The sequence below is a fragment of the Mesoplodon bidens genome (genome assembly GCF_964165515.1).
Source record: "Mesoplodon bidens genome assembly, chromosome: 6".
Lineage (NCBI taxonomy): Eukaryota > Metazoa > Chordata > Mammalia > Artiodactyla > Ziphiidae > Mesoplodon > Mesoplodon bidens.
This window is the reverse complement of record NC_138162.1, coordinates 59802143-59821738: the sequence shown is the minus strand read 5'-3', so window position 1 is coordinate 59821738 and position 19596 is coordinate 59802143. Positions and strand designations below refer to the sequence as shown.

Sequence of the window (19596 nt, the reverse complement as noted above, 5' to 3'; positions counted from 1 at the left end):
GGCAGGGAGGTCTGTGACCACCCGGGACTCTTCCATCACCAGCACTCTGCAGCCTGTCTCTGGTGAAGATGTGAACTCTCTGCCTTCAGTTTGGGGAGAGTCCTTTGGAGGCACTGAGCACCCTATATGTCTATATATTTGGAGACCCATCTGGGTTTGATTCCTAGCTTCCCTGCTTACAAACTGTATAACTTGTCTTGACTCTTTAACTTTCTGTTTCCTCATCTGTAGAATTAGGTGACTCATGGGTTCACCTCAGGGTTCTTGGGAGACGATCCTGCAGAGCACCCTGTCGAGTACTAAGAACATGGTCAGTGCTTCAGGTTAGCTTCCGTTATTCCCAACGGCATGTGGAAATTTCTGCCCAGCATTTCTGAGATGTGCATACCAATTGAAGGAGAGAATGAACATTGCTAATTTTAACAGGCAAAGAAAGAAAAGGTGCATGTTATAGCTCACTGTAAATAAGGATTTCAGCTCTATTTGTTGGCCTTCAATTTGCCAGTGGTGGGGAGAGCAAGAAGGCCAGAAGGCCAAACCCCTCTGTGTGGGCTTCACCACCCATGATGTGGGGACAGGTGGCAGCTCTGCAGTGGAATGGCAGGCCAGACCAAAGACTTCGGGTCAAAACCAGGAATTCTGGAGACTGGGGAGTGTGTGTTTTAACTGCCTGAACTTACACGATAGTTAACATTTGTCTCCCCTCAGTCGCGCCCCCCCTTTTTTTTTCAGTGATCTAGACTTGGCTGGAATATTTCTAAAAACCTATTAGGAGTGGTTCCAGTGTGAGATTTCTAGAGAAGAGAGGGGAGAATGTGTTGGCTAAGTGACTTTGGATCAGACAAATACGGATTTTAATAACAATCCAGTTTTTTTTTTTTTTTTTTTAAGCTCTGGTACCTCATTTTGCTCATTTGTAAAGTGGAGATAGTAAAAGTATCTACCTTGGGGTTAGAAATATACGGGAAAATCATATCAAGTGTATAATATAGTGTGTCTTACAGAGTAAAGACTCACTAAATGCTAGGAGTTTTTATGAATGGCTAATACAGGTAAGAGTTTTGAAGATAAAGATATCTAGAACAGCAGGGAAGTTATCAAAGTTCATATGTAAATAGAAGTAATTGGTGAGATTTTTTTTTAAAAGGGCTGTCTTTCATCTTGCCTGGAATGTCTGAAGAATTGTCAGGATATACACTCAGCTGTTGACTGTTGTTAATAATTTGGGGCTTCCCTGGTGACGCAGTGGTTGAGAGTCCGCCTGCCAATGCAGGGGACACGAGTTTGTGCCCCGGTCCGGGAAGATCCCACATCCCGCGGAGCGGCTGGGCCCGTGAGCCATGGCCGCTGAGCCTGCGCGTCCAGAGCCTGTGCTCCGCGACGGGAGAGGCCACAACAGTGAGAGGCCCGTGTACCGCAAAAAAAAAACACCAAAAATTGACATTTTTGTTTTGAGAAAAAGACCTTTTGTAGGCTAATTGTATCCATTTTCTAAAGAATTTATCTTGGTTTTCATGATGTTGCATCTACAAAATGTAGGGACAGCCCTCACTTTATGATCCAGTTCATTTTTTGAATCCTGAATAGCAAGGTTGCAGGCTGAGGTTTGGCTCTCCTGCTCTCTCTCTGCCTGGATAACCTGGGGCCTCCATCTCAGACTCTCTGGGCTGTATCAGTTCCTTAGAAAATGACGGGGGTGGACCTTCCAGGACCAAATGCTGGCGTCCTGTGAGTATCAGGGGCTTGTTCTAAATAGGTTATATTTTAGTCTTAAAGGGGAGTTTAAAGCAGGGGATCTTAGCCAGGGACATTTCTATCCCATGCAGGCCATCTGGGAAGTTTAAGGACATGTTTTTGATGGCCCCAGTGATGGGAGGTTTTATCATCCATAAATTCCATTTCATTTCAGAAGAGTAAAGGGGGCATTACCAAACATTTGATATAAAAAAGGAGCTCAGGGCCTGATAGGGCTGAAAACCATTGCTTTAAAGGGTAGCTAATGATAAGAACAGTAACAGCATTATTATAACAATATTATGATGATGGTATTTGGTTGCTAGATTTTGGTTTGGGGAATACAGGAAGAAGGGGTGCTAAGGGTTCCCTGACCTTGTGTTCAGTTTGAGCCCATAATGGGCTGGAAAGTTGAAAACAGGAACAGAGGCCACAGTAAGTGTTGTTTAGAAAACACCCGATGGGGACCCCTTGCTTCCCGGATATTTCTAGCTCCCTCTGTCCCCAGGGCCTCTGGTGACTGTGGGGTCGGCTGGTGACCTCTGTTGACTTCTGCTGGTTGCAGAATCGTGCATTCACACGATGTCCTCATTGGTTAAGCTGCCTTCCAGAAGTGCATTCCTCCACAGCCTCTGGGGAGTGGTAGGGAGGTGTCTGCCCACGTTCCCCTTAGAGAAAGCATGTTTCGTCAAGCTTGTTGCCTTTGAACTCTTCGGCAGAACTATATAGAGCCTTTGCTGATTGCAGCACCAGCTCAGTCAGCTTTTCCCTGCATGTGATGTTATCAACAGTGATGTTATGTAAAATAACATTTCTTCTCAAACGATGGTCATGATAACAGAAATAATAGATTTTATTAGCACACACCACGTACCAGGCTCTGTGTTGAGTGCTTTAATGCTTGTAAGAACACCATGGGGCCAGTGTCTTGATTTCCATACGGAACACCTGAAGCCTGGGGAGTTTTAGTGACTTGCCAAAGACCCCAGCACTGCTAAGTGATGGAGGCAGAATGTGAACATGGTGGGTCTCATGTTGCTCTCCGCGTCCTAAGCCTGAGTCCTAAACCATTGGATACAGAGAGATGATGCAATTTGGAAGTATCTGATTATGTGTTTATGCAGTCTAAAAGGCAAAAAAGCCTTGACGTGTCACAGAACCTCAAACCCAGTAACAGAGTTACCGTGGGTCCCCAAGGGCCATGCGCATGCTTGGGGCTGGGGCCTGTCACGCTGCCGTCCTCAGGCTGAGTTGCAGACTTTTATCCGGTAGCTGAAGGATGCCGGCCAAGGCCAGGAAAAGAACACGGTTCTCCTGAGGATTTGCTGCCTGGATCCTTTCCCATATACATATATTTTCCCTCTGGTTGAAGTTCAGGGCTACAGTTCCTGTTCATTCCAGTCAGAAAGTTGGCAGCTTGATCAACGATTTCCTGTGCCTTGATGATAAGTGGTGTTCCTCTTTAAGAGATCCATTTGTATTTTGAAGGTTTCAATGCACTTTGATTTCTTTATAATGGAATTTCGTTCAGATTAGCTTCCTAACTGTGACCCTTTCCAGGGCTCTTGGCCAAAGTAAATTGTGCTAATGAGGAATAACAGAAACTTCAGGAAAATCATGCGCCCCTAAATTTCAGTCATGGATATGGCCTTTGAGATCATCTAGTCCAGACTAGACAGGAAATTTATAGATAAGGAAATGGAGTCCCAGGGAGGGAAGAAGGAGCATGTCCAGGGTCACGTCGCCACTTCTAGATCTTGCTACCGAAAGCACCTTCACTGAAGGGTGTAAGGATGGTATGGGTTATTTTTCTAAGATTTGTCATGTCGAAAACCTAACACAAAATTCCAATGCAGGGCTTCCCTGGTGGCGCAGTGGTTGAGAGTCCGCCTGCCGATGCGGGGGACGCGGGTTCGTGCCCCGGTCTGGGAGGATCCCGCATGCCGTGGAGCGGCTGGGCCTGTGGGCCATGGCCGCTGAGCCTGCGGGTCTGGAGCCTGTGCTCCGCAACGGGAGAGGCCCACGTACCGAAAAAGACAAACAAACAAAAAAAATTCCAATGCATACTAGACTGGATTGTCAGTAAATATAGACACTAGAATTTTAGACTTTTGTGTGCTAGACACATAGGGCATTTTTTTCTTTTAATCGAGGAAGTTTTATGGTTTGTAAATGGTCTCTGTTTTTCTTATAAAGGTCATACATGTTCACCTTGTAGAACAGGGGTTGGCAGACTATGTTCTTCAGCCAGATGGGCCCCTTGCCTGTTTTTGCAAATCAAGTTTTATTGGTGCATAGCCATGCCCATTTGCTTACTTGCTGTCCACAGTGGCAGAGTTGAGTAGCTGAGGCAGAGACCCTGTGACCTGCAAAACCTAAAATATTTACTATCTGACCCTTTACAGAGAGAGTTTGCCCAATCATGCTGTAAAACATACAGAGAAAAAAACATGCTGAAAAAAACATACAGAGAAAAAAAACATGCTGAAAAAAACATACAGAGAAATGCCACTAAAAAAAATCAAGTATTTATATCTCACCCTTAGGGATTTAGGTTGATTTTAATTTTACCATTTTCATGGCTAAATATTTTGAAAATTTCTTATTGCTTCCTGAGGATAAATTCCTAGAATAACCGAGCCAGTGCGTGAGAATGGTTTTTAGGTTCCTGGTACTTAGTGCAGAATGTCTTTTGAGCTTGCAGTCCCATCAGCAGTGCCCGTACTTTGCCAGCATTCAACAAACCAACACGACCTCCTTTGCTAATGGATTTGGTTTGCTTTTACCCATGTAGGGGCAGATTCAAGGCGGTGGTCTGCGTCCTGTCTGCAGTTACAACGTGCCTGGCGTTTGTCAAGCCTGCCATCAACAACATCTCTCTGATGACCCTGGGGGTTCCTTGCACAGCGCTGCTTGTTGCCGAGCTAAGGAGGTGGGTGCAGGTCTTCCTGCCTGGTCCTGAGGCTGTCCCTGGGATAGGAGCAAACCAGCTCCTGGTTCTTTTACTGCCCTTGAATGTGGAAGAGGAGTTACCCCTCACAAAGAGTAGTTCCTGACTTTTGGATTAGCATCAAGTTGCCTGGTTTGGTCCAAAATGTTAATGATCTCATTTTCAGAAAGAGGGGAGCAGTGTATGCAATGCATCCCAATGGTTCAAAGCTAGCTTAGGAGGAACATCTCAAGGACCTGGTGAGTACCTAGACCAAGCTGCCTAGAGTTAATTCTGTAGAAAGGAGAACAGATGTGCTCATGTGATAAGAATAAGGAGGAAAGCAAAGTCCTAGAGAGGCTATTGCATTTACACACAGAAGGAAAAAGAAATGAATGTCTATATACAAAGCAGCACTGCTACTTTCTCTGAGACTTAGTTTCTTACAGTCTATCAGGTAAAGCCTTTGCTGTTGGCATAAGCATTTTCTTGTGGGAAGTTGTATGTGCAGAGTTCAGGTTGATATCCAGAAACATTTTAGTTTAGCTCTTGTGTGTTTATGACTGTCTTATTCAGCCCCAATTAAAACACAACCCAACCACTGCCCTTATTGTAATACTCTTTGAAAATGCTTCTTTTTCTCTGCACTCACTTGTAGACATCCATTTTAACTCATGACTCATGGTCAGGGACATAGATGCTCTTAATTGAAGTCTTATATTTGTCTACCTTAGTGAGAGTTTTTCTGTGTAATGCGTTATCAGCTTTCTCTCAGTCTTTGTTTTGAGTGGAAACGTATATATTTCCTTCCATTGCTTTGCCTCTGGGTGTTGTTTTGATTATCAGCAATACCAGGCAGGGTCAAAGGTGGTTGAAGAGGTACTTAAACTTGCTGGCTGGCAATGGAAAGACTCTGTCCTGTCTTGTCTTGTCGGCTTTGAGTAGCCTTCACGGACCTGGGAAGTAAGAGACCCATTTCAGAACACTAACAGATCTTAAAGCTCTTTGGAAAACAATTATTGGGTTGGCCAAAAGTTTCATTCGTTTTTTTCCATAAGATGGCTCTAGTAGTACTTAGTTGTCTTTAACTTCATTCAAAACAATTTTGTTAGATTGTATGTGACAGCTGTCATATTAGCGTGCACTTAAAAAAACCACTTATCGGGACTGCTCTGGTGGCGCAGTGGTTAAGAATCCGCCTGCCAACGCAGGGGACGCGGGTTTGAGCCCTGGTCCGGGAAGATCCCACATGCTGCGGAACAACTAAGCCCATGTGCCACAACTACTGAGGCTGTGTGCCACAACTACTGAGCCTGCGCTCTAGAGCCCACGAGCCACAACTACTGAAGCCCGCACGCCTAGAGCCCGTGCTCTGCAACAAGAGAAGCCACCGTAATGAGAAATCCGCGCACCACAACGAAGAGTAGTCCCTGCACGCCGCAACTAGAGAAAGCCCATGCACAGCAGCCAAGACCCAACGCAGCCAAAAATAAATTTTAAAAACGGCATTAAAATTGGTGAATTTTTGTAGCCATTTTAATATTGAAGATGGAAGAAAAAAAGCAACATTTTTGGCTTACTATGCTTTATTATTTCAAGAAAGGTAAAAATGCAACCAAAATGCAAAAAAAAGATTTGTGCAGTGTATGGAGAAGGTGCTGTGACTGATCGAACATGTCAAAAGGGTTTGTGAAGTTTCGTTCTGGAGATATCTCACTGGATGATGCTCCCCATTCAGGTACACCAGGTGAAGTTGATAGTGATCAAATCGAGACGTTAATTGAGAACAGTCAACGTTATACCATGAGGGAGATAGCCAACATACTCAAAATATCCAAATCAAGCGTTGAAAATCATTTGTACCACCTTGGTTATATAAGTTCATGGCTTTGATGTTTGTGTTGCACGTAAGTTAAGCGAGAAGAACCTTCTTTACTGTATTTCTGCATGCGATTCTCTGCTTAAACGTAATGAAAACCTTCCATTTTTAAAACAAATTGTGACGGGCAATGAACAGTGGATGCTGTACAATAATGTGGAATGGAAGAGATCGTGGGGCAAGCGAAATGAACCACGACCAACCACACCTTCATCCAAAGAAGGTGATGTTGTGTATATGGTGGGATTGGAAGGGAGTCCCATATTATGAGCTCCTTCTGGAAAACCAAACGATTAATTCCAACAGATACTGCTCCCAGTTAGACCAACTGAAAGCAGCACTCGGCGAAAAGCATCCGGAATTAGTCAACAGAAAACGCATAATCTTCCATCAGGATAACGCAAGACTGCATGTTTCTTTGATGACCAGTTAAAAACTGTTACAGCTTGGCTGGGAAGTTCTGATTCATCCATCATATTCACCAGACATTGTACCTTCGGATTTCCATTTATTTCGGTCTTCACAAAATTCTCCTAACAGAAGAAATTTCAATTCCCTGGAAGACTGTAAAAGGCATCTGGAACAGTTCTTTGCTCAAAAAGATAAAAAGTTTTGTCTGAGTAATATTCCATTGTATATATGTGCCACATCATCTTTATCCATTCCTCTGTCGATGGACACTTAAGTTGCTTCCATGTCCTGGCTACTGTAAATAGAGCTGCAGTGAACATTGTGGTACATGACTCTTTTTCAATTATGGTTTTTTCAGGGTATATGCCCAGTAGTGGGATTGCTGGGTCACATGGTAGTTCTATTTTTAGTTTTTTTTTTTTTTTTTCCGGTACGCGGGCCTCTCACTGTTGTGGCCTCTCCTGTTGTGGAGCACAGGCTCCGGATGCGCAGCCTCAGCGGCCATGGCTCACGGGCCTAGCTGCTCCGCGGCATGTGGGATCTTCCCAGATCGGGCCACGAACCCGTGTCCCCTGCATCGGCAGGCGGACTCTCAACCACTGCGCCACCAGGGAAGCCCTATTTTTAGTTTTTTAAGGAACCTCCATACTGTTCTCCATAGTGGCTGTATCAATTTACATTCCCACCAAGAGTGCAAGAGGGTTCCCTTTTCTCCACACCCTCTCCAGCATTTATTGTTTGTAGACTTTGATGATGACCATTCTGACTGCTGTCAGGTGATACCTCATTGTAGTTCTGATTTGCATTTTTTTTGATAATTAGTGCTGTTGAGCATCTTTTCATGTGCTTTTTGGCCATCTGTATGTTTTCTTTGAAGAAATGTCTATTTAGATTTCCGTTTATTTGGGTCTTTACAAAATTCTCTTACTGGAAAAAATTTCAGTTCCCTGGAAGACTGTAAAAGGCACCTGGAACAGGTGCTCAAAAAGATAAAACATTTTGCAAAAGTGGAATTATGAAGTTGCCTGAAAAATGGCAGAAGGTAGTGGAACAAAAGGGTGAATACGTTCAATAAAGTTCTTGGTGAAAACGAAAAATGTGTCTTTTATTTTTACTTAAAAGCTGAAGGCGCTTTTTGGCCAACCCAATAAATTGCCGATAAAGACATCTGAATGGATTTGTAACAGTCCAGTGATGCTGCCTGCTATTAGGCCTGAAGTCAATAGAATGTTCTGCACTTAGCTTTGTTTCTTGAGAATTCATTGCAATCTAGTTGTCATTTTAACTTCTGAGTCTAATCATCTGTTTTAGTCTATCATTTTGTTAAAAAATAGCTAAGGAAAGGGAAACTTTTAAATTCATATTACCTAAACAAGAGCAAATGAAAGACAAGTGGTTAGGGCAGATGATTTTAAGGTTTAAATTCTGCTTCACAACTGTGATCTTTAAGCAGGGAAACATATCTTTCTTTAATATTCCAACCTTTGAAAGTAACTACACAGGAAATAATTTCTGTTCCATACTTAAAATCTTGGCCCCTAAAAAGCTAGTCATCACTACTGCTAATTGGTCTTCATCACGACATTAGCAAATTGCCGCATCATGGGAAGTATCCCCCCTTCCACCTAGGGTCAGCCTTTCTACCCCTTGATAATTCCCCCTTCTCCTATGCTTAGTTTACCCCTGTAAGTTGTCTACTGTGTCATCCCTCCCTCTCCAAAGGATCCATCCCATTAGCCTGCAGCCGTGTTTGAGTCTCCCCCATCTTCTCTAACACCCAAACCTGGACTCAATCACATCTGTCTCCAGCCATCACGCTTTCTCTCTCCTGTCTGTTGCAGCCACACTTATTTAAAAGTTGTCTCCAGGGGATTCCCTGGACGGTCCAGTGGTTAGGACTCGGAGATTTCACAGTTGTGGCCCTCACGGCTGTGGCCCGGGTTCAATCCCTGGCCGAGGAACTAAGATCTTGTAAGCCGTGTGGCGTGGGGGGGGGACACACACACACACACACGCACGCACGCACGCACGCACGCACGCGCGCGCGTGGTGTCTCCATCCATCACCTCTCATTTAGTCTTCAAGCCACTCCAATCTGGCTCTGTCCCCACTTCAATACCCAAACCCTCTTGGTTGTTCATCCAATGGTCATTTTTCTGTCCTCCTGAATCCCAGCTCTCTGCACAATTCACCCCCTCCTCCTTGGAACATTCTTTCCCGTGATTCCTATGACACCATGCCCTCCTGAGTTTCTACCAACTCTGCGGCAGGTCCTCTTAAGCCCCTCATGTAAGCTCCTTCTTTTCTATGCACCTGTCCATGCAGGGACCCCATAAGGTACACCCTCACCTCTCTGCTTTTCTCCCACTATACTTCCCCCTACAACCTCTCACCTACTCCATGGCTTTAATTCCTGTACGTATGCAAATGGCTCTAACCCAGTCCTTCCTTCTACTCCACCACTGCGTACCTAGCTGCCTGCCTGACCTCTCCAACTCCACATGTCACAGGCATCTCAAATCCAACTCATCCAAACCCAGATTCCTGATCTCCCTTTCCAGTTCTGGCTCTCTTAATATTTCCAGCCTCAGAAAATTAGAGCACCATTTACCCATTTGCTCAAGCCAGAAGTCTGGCTTCCTCTTCCTTCCCCAGTCATCTCATCTGATCACCATTATTTTTCTATTGGTTGGCATCACAATTAGGTTGAAGTTCAAAATCCCCCACATGGTCCCTGCCTGTGGATCTCTCCCCCACAAAGCTCCCCTTACATTTTGACCTCCAGCCATTCTGGCCTTCCGTGTCCCCAAGGGGGCCTGGCTCCTCCCGGCTCCAGGTCTGGGTTCACGCTGTCCCTTCTTTCTGACCCTCTTGCTTGGTTCACTTCTGCTCATCCTTCAGGTTTTGGCTCAACCATTTATATGCTCTCATAGCACCCCAAACTTCTCCTTTATGGCCCCCATCTTGGTTGTAATTAAAAAAGTATTCGTGCTGTTGTTTTGCTCAATGTCTGTCTCCTCTGCTTGACGTAACTCCACGTGGGCAGGGACGAGGACCCCGTACACTGCTGTGTCACACTTGCCACTCAGGTCCCGGAGAGGAAAGAGAAGATGCTTGTTGGCCTGCTTTGATAACATCCCCAGCAAGAAGATGCCCTGTCGCTCTTGTCATGTCCTTCCAGAGTGTTCCCTGCTTGTCATCAGCAATGATGTGTCATGTCTCAGCTAAATGTTCCTCATCCCACCTCCCTCTGCTGAGAACAGATAGGGGAGGGGCTGTTTTTTAGCTTTCCATTTCTCATTAGCCTCATTCCTAGAGCTTGTTTCTAGTCTTTTCATAGGTTCATTGTCCTTATTAAACCTTCTCTCAGACCAGGAGGAAACAAAACTTTCTTACGCCTGGGGGTCATGGCCTGACACTGACTGACATTTGTATTGTCACATCACCAAGTGACTCAGCTGTGTTGAGGATATTTTGAAATAGACTTTTTCTGATTATAGGAGTGAATTTATTGTTAAGGAAAACTTTGAGAGCACAACGAAGGGTCAAGAAGAGAAGAAACGACAGCCATCCTCTCAGTTTTTCTATCCTAAAATAGGGTCCTGATATATATGTGTGTATATATATGACTTGTGTCCTGCTTTTAACCTCACATTGACATTGTGATATAAGCCCTGAAAAGTGGGGATAAAACCTGATGAAGTGCAGGTTTGGACAAGCCTCAAGTTCACATAGCCCTTGTTAGTGGTGTACAGCAGGACCTGTGTCTCCAGAAGCAGAGAAAGGGTCAGTACCAGGTGCCCTGAGTCCCTGACTCTGCAGGACTTTGCTTTCCCTCCCTGCTTCACAAGTGTCAGCCCCGCCCCACCTCTTCCGTGACCACCTGCCTTTCAGCCTCTCTTGCCACACGCTGCATCTGCAGCTCACTGTGCTGGTGTGGCCCTTAAACCAGATTTCCTAGGTTTAGTTAAATTGAGCTTACATAGCTCCTGTTATACCAGGCTAACTGTCTACATATTTGTTGATGCTTGTTTTTGTTAGTTTTCATTTTACCTTTTAACATGGCAAGAGGCCTGTTTATTATTATTTTTTTGAATAAATTTTTATTTTATTTTTGGCTGCGTTGGGTCTTCGTTGCTGCATGCGGGCTTTTCTCTGGTTGCCACGAGCGGGGGCTACTCTTCGCTGTGGTGCGCGGGCTTCTCATTGCGGTGGCTTCTCTTGCTGCAGAGCACGGGCTCTAGGCATGCGGGCTTCAGTAGTTATGGCACATGGGCCCAGTAGTTGTGGCTCATGGGCCCTCGAGCGCAGGCTCAGTAGTTGTGGCACACGAGCTTAGTTGCTCTGCGGCATGTGGGATCTTCCCGGACCCGGGCTCGAACCCATGTCTCCTGCATTGGCAGGCAGATTCTTAACCACTGCGCCACCAGGGAAGCCCAGGCCTGCTTATTTTGCCTTGTACAGTGCCTGGTGTGGATTCTGAGAATTTGGTACCCAATCAATATTGTTACTGTTTTTTTGTTTTTTTTTTTAAATCTAAAAAAGTGTTCTGATCAGATCACTAGGAGGCAGTTAAAATAAAGAAGTGAAGGACAGTTTTATCTGTTCATGGAGCAAGCCTTATTTTTAAGTGCCTCTTCTGGACCAGGCACTGTTGCTAGATGCTGGATATACATTAGTAAAAGAGTAGGCCTAGTTCCTGCTCTCATTGGTCTTACAGTCTAGGCGGATACTAGGTATTAACAAACACTTAAACAAATACACAATCTCAGCTTGTGATGCATGTTATGAGGGAAGATGGCAGGGCCCCAGGAGAGAATGTGATGGGGGAGTTCGATGGTACTTGGGCTGTCAGAGAAAGTCTATTTGAGAAAGTGCCCTTGAAGCTGATACCTGCAGGAGTGGAGAAGAATGGACGGAGTGAGGGGACAGGGCTGTGGGAGAGGGGCTGCGGGTCCAAGGGTGAGCCGTTCAGAGGAGGGTGTGCTGAAGAGAAGAGGGAAAATGGAAATTGTTCATCTCAGTTTTCGTCACTAAACTGGAAAGTAGTCACTACTTATGTCATGGGGCTCTATTAATTCTTTCAAAAATTGTTTCAAGTGGTGCATTTAGCCCTCCTACCGACAGGGTTTCTCAGTTTGTTTTTTGAGCGGGTCTCTCTGAGCCTGCTGTCCATCCCATTTTTTCACTGATGCTTTTACTCATGTTTCTATCAGGCAGCTGGGAAAGGTACCAGCAAGTCAGGCTTTTGACACCGTCTACTCGTTCAACAAATACGAACCAATAAATATGAGCCCTTCTTGGGTGCAGATATTACGTTAGATGCTGACCCCTGAGAGTGAGCAAGCTTGACTGACTGGGGAGCAGTCCTTTAAGGGAAAGAGACCCTGAGGGAGGGTTCGAAGGACCCTCAGGCACCAACTGCCTCTGGGCATTTCTCCCTAGGAATAGAAGTCACCCACTTTGTGAGCCATTTGGTGACAAGGAAAGAAAACGGCAGCTGAAATTTCCTTTGAGCTGCTGGGATTTGTTTCAGAAATGCTTTTGTTCCAGTGTGCGTTCAGGAGTACTGTGAGTCTCCTGTGTGCCTGGCGCTGTCCCAGGGGCTGGAGATGCAGCAGTGAGCAGCTTACCTGCTGGTAGGAGATAGGTCTTAAATGTATAAGGAAAACACAGAGGATGTCAGCGGGGCTGTAATCACTACAGAGAGAACTAGAGGAGGGAAGAAGGTGATAGCGAGGGTCACTTAGGGGGTAGAAACAGGTGGTGCGATGGTTGGAAACAGTGCTCAGCAGAGGGCTCACTGAGTGACATCTGAGCAAAGACCTGGAGGTGGCGAGCCGCGTGTATATCTGGGAACAGCATTCCAGGTGGCAGGAACGGCAAGTGCTAAGGCCTGGAGGAATGCGCCCAGGATTTTGGAGGAATGGCAGAGATCCCTGGCGGGTTTGATGAGCAGAGGCAGTGAGGGGCAGAGTATGGAGGACGGGGGTGGAGCACAGAGGAGAAGCCAGCACACTGGGTCCTCGTGGCCTCCGTGAGCACTTTGGCTTGCCCTCTGGGAGAAGGGACGCAGTCGGAGGCTTTTGGGCAGGGCGTTGAGAGGTGACTGTAGGAGCGGGGGTGGATGGAGGCAGTGGCTGTAACACAGGCAGGAGATGATGGTGGCTTGGACCCAGGTGGACGTGATGGGAAGAGGTCAGATTTTGGATATATATTGAGGGGCTGATGGATTGAATGTGGGGTGTGTGAGAAAGAGAACAAGGACTCCAAAATTCTTGGCCTGAGGTCCTGAAAGCACAGAGTGACCTCTTCCTGAGAGGGCTGGGCATTGGGCGGAAGGAAGGATTTAGGAGTACATTGTGGACGTGTGAACTTTATATCAACACTGGACATTGGGTGGACATGTCAAGAATGTGACATGTGGTTTGTTAAGTCTGGAGTCAAGGAGAGGCCTCGGTGAGGAGTGTGGCTTTATGAGCCATCAGGGTACATACGGTGTTTACATCCGTGAGCACATGTGACAGGGCGTTGGGTGGGAACCCCAGTGCCAAGGGGCCAGGGAGGCAAGAGGAAGCAGAGAAGAAGTGGCCAGCAAGGTAACAGGAGCCAGGACTGATGCGAGCTGTTCTCTACATCCCCGGGCAGGTGTGACAACGTGCGTGTTTTTAAGCTGGGCCTCTTCTCGGGCCTCTGGTGGACCCTCGCCCTCTTCTGCTGGATCAGTGACCGGGCCTTCTGTGAGCTGCTGTCGTCCTTCCACTTTCCCTACCTGCACTGCGTGTGGTGAGCCCCGCTCGTGGTGGGGTGGGTGGTCACCAGGCAGGGCCTACACTCGCTGTCACTCCGTTCTCCCTGCAGGGGGCACAAGTGTACACAGGGGACAGAGCTGAGCCTGGGTGCCTCCTCTCCTCAAGTAGATTGTCAGACGTTTCAGAAGCGATAGAAAAAGCAGAAACAGCTCCAGGGAGCAGGCTTAGCCGGAACAAACAGACCTAATTGTCTGTGCTTCGTGTCTGTGGTCTCTCACCTCTAGCTCCATTATTAAAGCAGAAAGGAGCTTGGAACTTGAATCCGTAACCTGAGCTCTAGCTAGATCTCCAGGGTGGGGGAAGGTGGCGAAGGCGGCGAAGGTGTGGGACAGATGTAATGTGAGGATAGGACGGTCCTGAATAGGAACCAAGCACGCCTTTTGAGCCTGAGTGACCAGCCTGGGCCTCACAGGTCACCTAGGGACAGTCTTACCCATTCATTTGACAGGTGGAGACAGAAGCCCAGAGAAGTAAAGCGAATTGTTCAGGATCACCCACCTGGTGACATCAAACCAGTCTAGGAACTCAGTAATGGGGAATTGGAGCATCTCTAGTTTAGAAGGCTCAGGATACACTGTTAAGAAAAAGAGAGCTACAAAACAGTGCGGAGAATCCTGTACTCAGAAAGCTGAGGAGGAAATCCAGTGGTTTTCTTCCTGGGAATAATCAAATGCACAGATCTTAACTGTGTAGTCTGGTAAATTTTGATAAATGTATCCACCTGTGTAAATAGGATCTCACTGAAGATATAGTACGTTTTTAATTGATCCAAGTTCCCTTATCACACAGTGATTTAAGTAAAATTCAAAAAGTAGACTGTGATAACTTGGATTCCAACTTAATTTGTTTTTAAATTTGGTGTACTTTCTGAGGTGTTTTTTTTTTTTCCCCAAAGTTGAACCATTTTCTGAGACTTCCCCTGTGGTCCAGTGGTTAAGACTCTGTGCGTCCACTGCAGGGGGCGCAGGTTTGATCCCTGGTCGGGGAACTAAGATCGCACATGCTGTGTGGTGTGGCCTCAAAATAAAAACAAAAACAAAGTTGAACCATTTTTTCATCCCAGTTGTAAAGTGACATATTTATTTATTATAACAAATTTAAACTATAGGTAAGTATAGAAAGAGGGACTTTCATAATTCTGTCCACCAAAGAGAGAGAACAATTGTTAACAGCCTGAAGTGTATCCTTCCAGGGGCTTTATATACATAGTTCTCTAATTATACTTTTAAAAACAAAAATAACATCATTCTATACATGATGCATACTGGTCCTTCTTTTGTTGTTTAAACTAAATACTAGATCATAGACAGCTTTCCTTACCAGTGCGTTTATATTATCTTCAACAGTTTTTGTGTCCAGGTAATACCGCACAATATGGATGCTTTATAATTCATTTAACCAACCTCTCTATTAATGGATATTTAGGTTATTTCTAACTTTCCGCTTTTACAAATAATTGGTAGTGAACATCTGTATTTGTTCATATGCCTGAATTGTGTCCTTAGGTTAAATTATAATATGTTGCCAAATCCAGAGATGTTATATCAACTAACACTTTTTACTAAAATCTGTAAGATAGTAAAAGTGTATCTGTAAGATACACTTTCACATATACTGGATATTAGTAACTTTAAAAAAAATCTTTGTTAACCTGAAAAGATTTTATTTTTATTTTCATGTCTTTTAAAAAAATTAGTATTTTGTTGGGCATGTTTTCAAATGTAAAATTACTATATCTTTCCTCTTTTGAAATGTGCCTTTTAAGTTTCTTTATCATCCCTGTGGAGTGTTTCCATTTTTAAAAGTTTATATCCAGCACCTAGCACCTGACACATAGGAGACAGTCATTACTCTTTACTACCTATATGCCATTTATTGGGCACACTTGCAACATTTTCAAAAGTACAAAGAATAATACATGGAGCCCCCAGCTAGGCAACACATAGCTTCAGTAGTATCTACATGAGGCCAATCTCATTCATGCCACCTTCACCCACTACCCACCCACACCCGGATTATTTAAAGTAAATCCCAGACACCCTATGAGATGATTAGTCTTTAGGTTCTTTGTAAGATAGGGATTTTAATTCTTTGTCATATGGTGCAAATATTTACCCCCAGTTTCCCATTTATCTTTCAGTATGTTAATGATATTTTGTGCCATACTGGTTTAAAATTTTCATGTTCTCACATCTGTCAGTCTTTTCCTTTAGGTTTTTTTTTTTCTCTCCCTTCTGTATGCATTACAGTGTGACTGTGACATCCCTTAAATGACACTGTTCTCAACTAAGCAAACTGGTAGTACTCTTACAGCCATCTTTATTCCATGTGTTTTTAAATGTAGAGACGTGCATTACATGTGGCTCTCACAGCCATTCCCTTTAGGGTTTCTGAACTTTGTGTCATTCTAAGAAAGGCCTCCCCCACCAAAGTTTATTAAAAATATTTTCTTTAAATATGTCTTTAAATGTATTTTCAATCTTTAATTCATCTGGAGTTAAGTTTCAGTATAAGGTACAAAAGTAGGATTACATGCCTTTAAATGGTCCCTTGCATGATAAAGATCAATATGAAAACTTTTTACAGGCACAGTGAATTTAATAATAGTAATAAAGAGTTCCCTGGGCTTTCCTGGTGGCTCAGTGGTTGAGAGTCCACCTGCCGATGCAGGGGACACGGGTTCGTGCCCCGGTCCAGGAAGATCCCACATGCCGCGGAGCGGCTGGGCCCGTGAGCCATGGCCGCTGAGCCTGCGCGTCCGGAGCCTGTGCTCCGCAACGGGAGAGGCCACAACAGTGAGAGGCCCGCGTACCGCAAAAAAAAAAAAAAAAAAGAGTTCCCTTACTAAAGTGCAAAAGCAGATGAATCAGTATAAAATTATTCCTAATGAAGGGTGTCAGATATGTACAGCTGATTATTAAAGCTAGAAGGGTGGGGGGACTAGTTCCACGTGCTCATCGGTTATTTCCTTAGTGCCTCTGTTTTATTTATTTTGTTTTTTTAGTTTAATTCATTAATTCATTAATCAATTTATTTACATGTCAATCCCAGCTCCCAATCTATCCTTCCCCCGCTTCTTCCTCCGTGGGAACCAAAAGTTCCATTCTCTAAGTCTGTGAGTCTGTTTCTGTTTTGTGAATAAGTTCTTTTTGTTTGTTTGTTTAAGATTCTGCATATAAGCGGTATCCTCGGGCCTCAGTCTTCTCGGTTGAGCCCCAAAGGCATTTGCAGGTTTTTCCTGTTACCAAGCTGGAATGTTTTAGAACATTCCAAAAGAGGCTTTGTTGGCTCAGGAGTTACCATTCTTCTGCTATTCCAGGGATTGTTGGGCAACCTCACCCCTTCTTAATTAAAGGAGGCCTTGCCTGTCTTTGCATCCAGGAGAGACAGGTTAGCGGGAGGGAGGAACGGGCTAAACCCGAGCACAGTCTTACCTGCGTCAGGTTCTCTCAGTTCTCATGCCGCCACGTCTCCACCGCAGGCACATCCTCATCTGCCTGGCTGCCTACCTGGGCTGCGTGTGCTTCGCCTACTTTGATGCTGCCTCCGAGATACCCGAGCAAGGCCCCGTCATCAAGTTTTGGCCCAGCGAGAGATGGGCCTTCATCGGCGTCCCCTACGTGTCCCTTCTGTGCGCCAACAAGAAATCACCAGTCAAGATCACGTGATGGCATGGCAGTGGCTGGCCTCTCTGCTTATTTTCCCTCTCGCACCTAAACTTCATCTGCCAGCAGAGACAGCCAGGGGGATTCGCAGAATCGGGAGTGGGGTCTGTCTTTTAAAAATTCGGTGCCCTTGGGTTCTAACTAGTGTGTCTGTGGACCGCCAGGACTCCACGGTGCCTGGGGAGCAGCGGGTGTCTTCCCCTTTCCCAAGGATGGGAAGTAGAGGGCCGAGGGGCACTAGGTGTGTCTTTTCAGTGTCACCTCCAGCTACAGTGCTCATTGGGCTGCGTCCTTTATGGTCATGGCAGAGCCGTCCTGTGGGGGACCCAGCGCTGCACGCAACTCACTTCCTGGAGAGAGTTTGCTCCAGATCCCCCCGTTCCCATGTGCTCTCGGAGCGGACCCTCCCTTGACAGACAAATCCTGCGCCAGACAAGACCCTCTGACTGTATGGTGGAAGAGGCCAGAGATTTTCATTTGGGGAAACTGTCCTGAAACGAAAGCAAACAAATGGAACACACACAGGGCTTGTGGCTAAGGAGGCTGGTTTCCCCCCTTGCATCTCTCCATAACCCAGGGTTTACATACATGTGTGCATCCTTTTCCTGCTACCTCTTCTGAGAGATGGGGCCTTGACTTTAGATCAGGGTGAAGCTAACAAGAAAAACCCTCTATGCCAAAAACAACACTCCACTTTAAGCCATTCTTGAAGATAAGCACAATTTTTAAATGCTGACACGGTCCCCGCCCCCCGCCCAGTACCCTCAAACACACAAAGAGAAGACTAGCTATGGTGTGAGTGGTGTGAGCGTTCCATACAGAGACCCACCCCTTTACTGCTTGACCTCTGTGACATTGCCAACGGCCTGTGACAATCGTGGTAGGGGTCCTGGTTCAAACCTTGGAGCAAACATGAAGTTTTAGAACTTGTTCTCATTGGAAGCCTCCTGTATGCTGTCCTATTCTGGAAATTATCCTCAAGAATCTTGCCGCTGCTTTCTTTGGTATTTACTGTGGGAATTACACTCCATATCCTCACAGTATGAGGTGCTTCCTGTGGTTTCTCCGTGCTGGCGTTTGACCACGTGCTTTTCTTAAGTGCTGGCCTTAACTACACACTGGCTGCTTTGGGTGCAGCAGGGCAAATCTCTTGCCTTCTGAGTTCTCACCTAAAGTGACACTGGCTGCAACTCCTGTCCTCTTCACTGGGCTGAATGGGAGACTCCGCATATGTCTTCAAGGTGCGAGGTGGGAATTCGTGACCTCAGGGATACTCATTTTAACTCAGGCATCTCTTGCTTTGCAACATTCCATCACGGGAGAGGGCAGAACAGATGTGTCCTTCTTGTGTGGATGGGAATCATGTCACTGTCCTAAGTATGTAAGAGTCAGGCAGTAGCAGTTTTTGGCTTGTCCGGGAACTCTTACTCTGGTTAAAATTTGCACAGAATTGCAGGTGAAAAGTCCAAGAAGCAACTGAATTTAGACTTTAGAAATGAGTGACTTTATTCTACTTCTGTGGTTTTTAAATTATTTTAGCAGCAGAGCCCTGTTTGCAATAAGAAATCTTTATGGAGACCTAATGTGTGAAATAATTTGTATTTTATTAGCTTAAATTTATTTTGAGGTTAAACTTATAGCACTTCGTGAATAATATAAAAGGCAGTGAAAATGGAAATTAACAAATTGGTGGTTTCCAAGGTAGAAAAATTTGGTATTGAATGAGTGTACATGTTGCTTTATTATAGCTTAAAAAACGGTATTTGAATTAAATACTCGTGGCATCTTTAATGTACCGATATGAGACCTAGGTGGCTTGTGGAACAGAATTGGAAAAACTGCTCTTAAGTCCTTTGGGTTTCAAGTCTAGAATTTTCTTTAAAGGGAAATGTCAGACCATCCAGATTGACCCACCAGGCACGGATTCTCGTCTCATCCATCCTGCAGTATAAGAATGCTCCAAGTAGGGAGTTTGTTGTATTTTAAGCCCAGCTCCTTTAGTGGGAAAAAGTAAATAAGGAGAAGCAGAGAGTGTAGGAAATGTTTTGTGTGTGTTTGAGGTTTAATTTCTGTCTCCTCAGTGATGGGAGCATTGTCCCAACCATTAAGGAGGGACCGGTTCTCCCTATGAAATGAAGGGTGTGTTCCGTGGGAAACACCACCTCC

General features: G+C 45.2%; 1 protein-coding gene across 4 annotated transcripts in view; it reads left to right on the top strand.

Annotated features, from left to right (window-relative positions):
* The window catches only part of ACER2 (alkaline ceramidase 2), a 51135-nt gene extending 32129 nt beyond the window's left edge, over positions 1-19006 (top strand). For all 4 annotated transcript variants that reach the window (XM_081237454.1, XM_081237452.1, XM_081237453.1 and 1 more), the window contains 3 exons: positions 4529-4666; positions 13602-13739; positions 17247-19006. In XM_081237454.1, coding sequence (XP_081093580.1) covers positions 4529-4666; positions 13602-13739; positions 17247-17433 — 463 coding nt within the window. In that variant the 3' untranslated portion in view covers positions 17434-19006. The remainder of the gene's footprint in view (positions 1-4528; positions 4667-13601; positions 13740-17246) is intronic.
* The last annotated feature ends 590 nt before the right edge of the window (positions 19007-19596 follow it).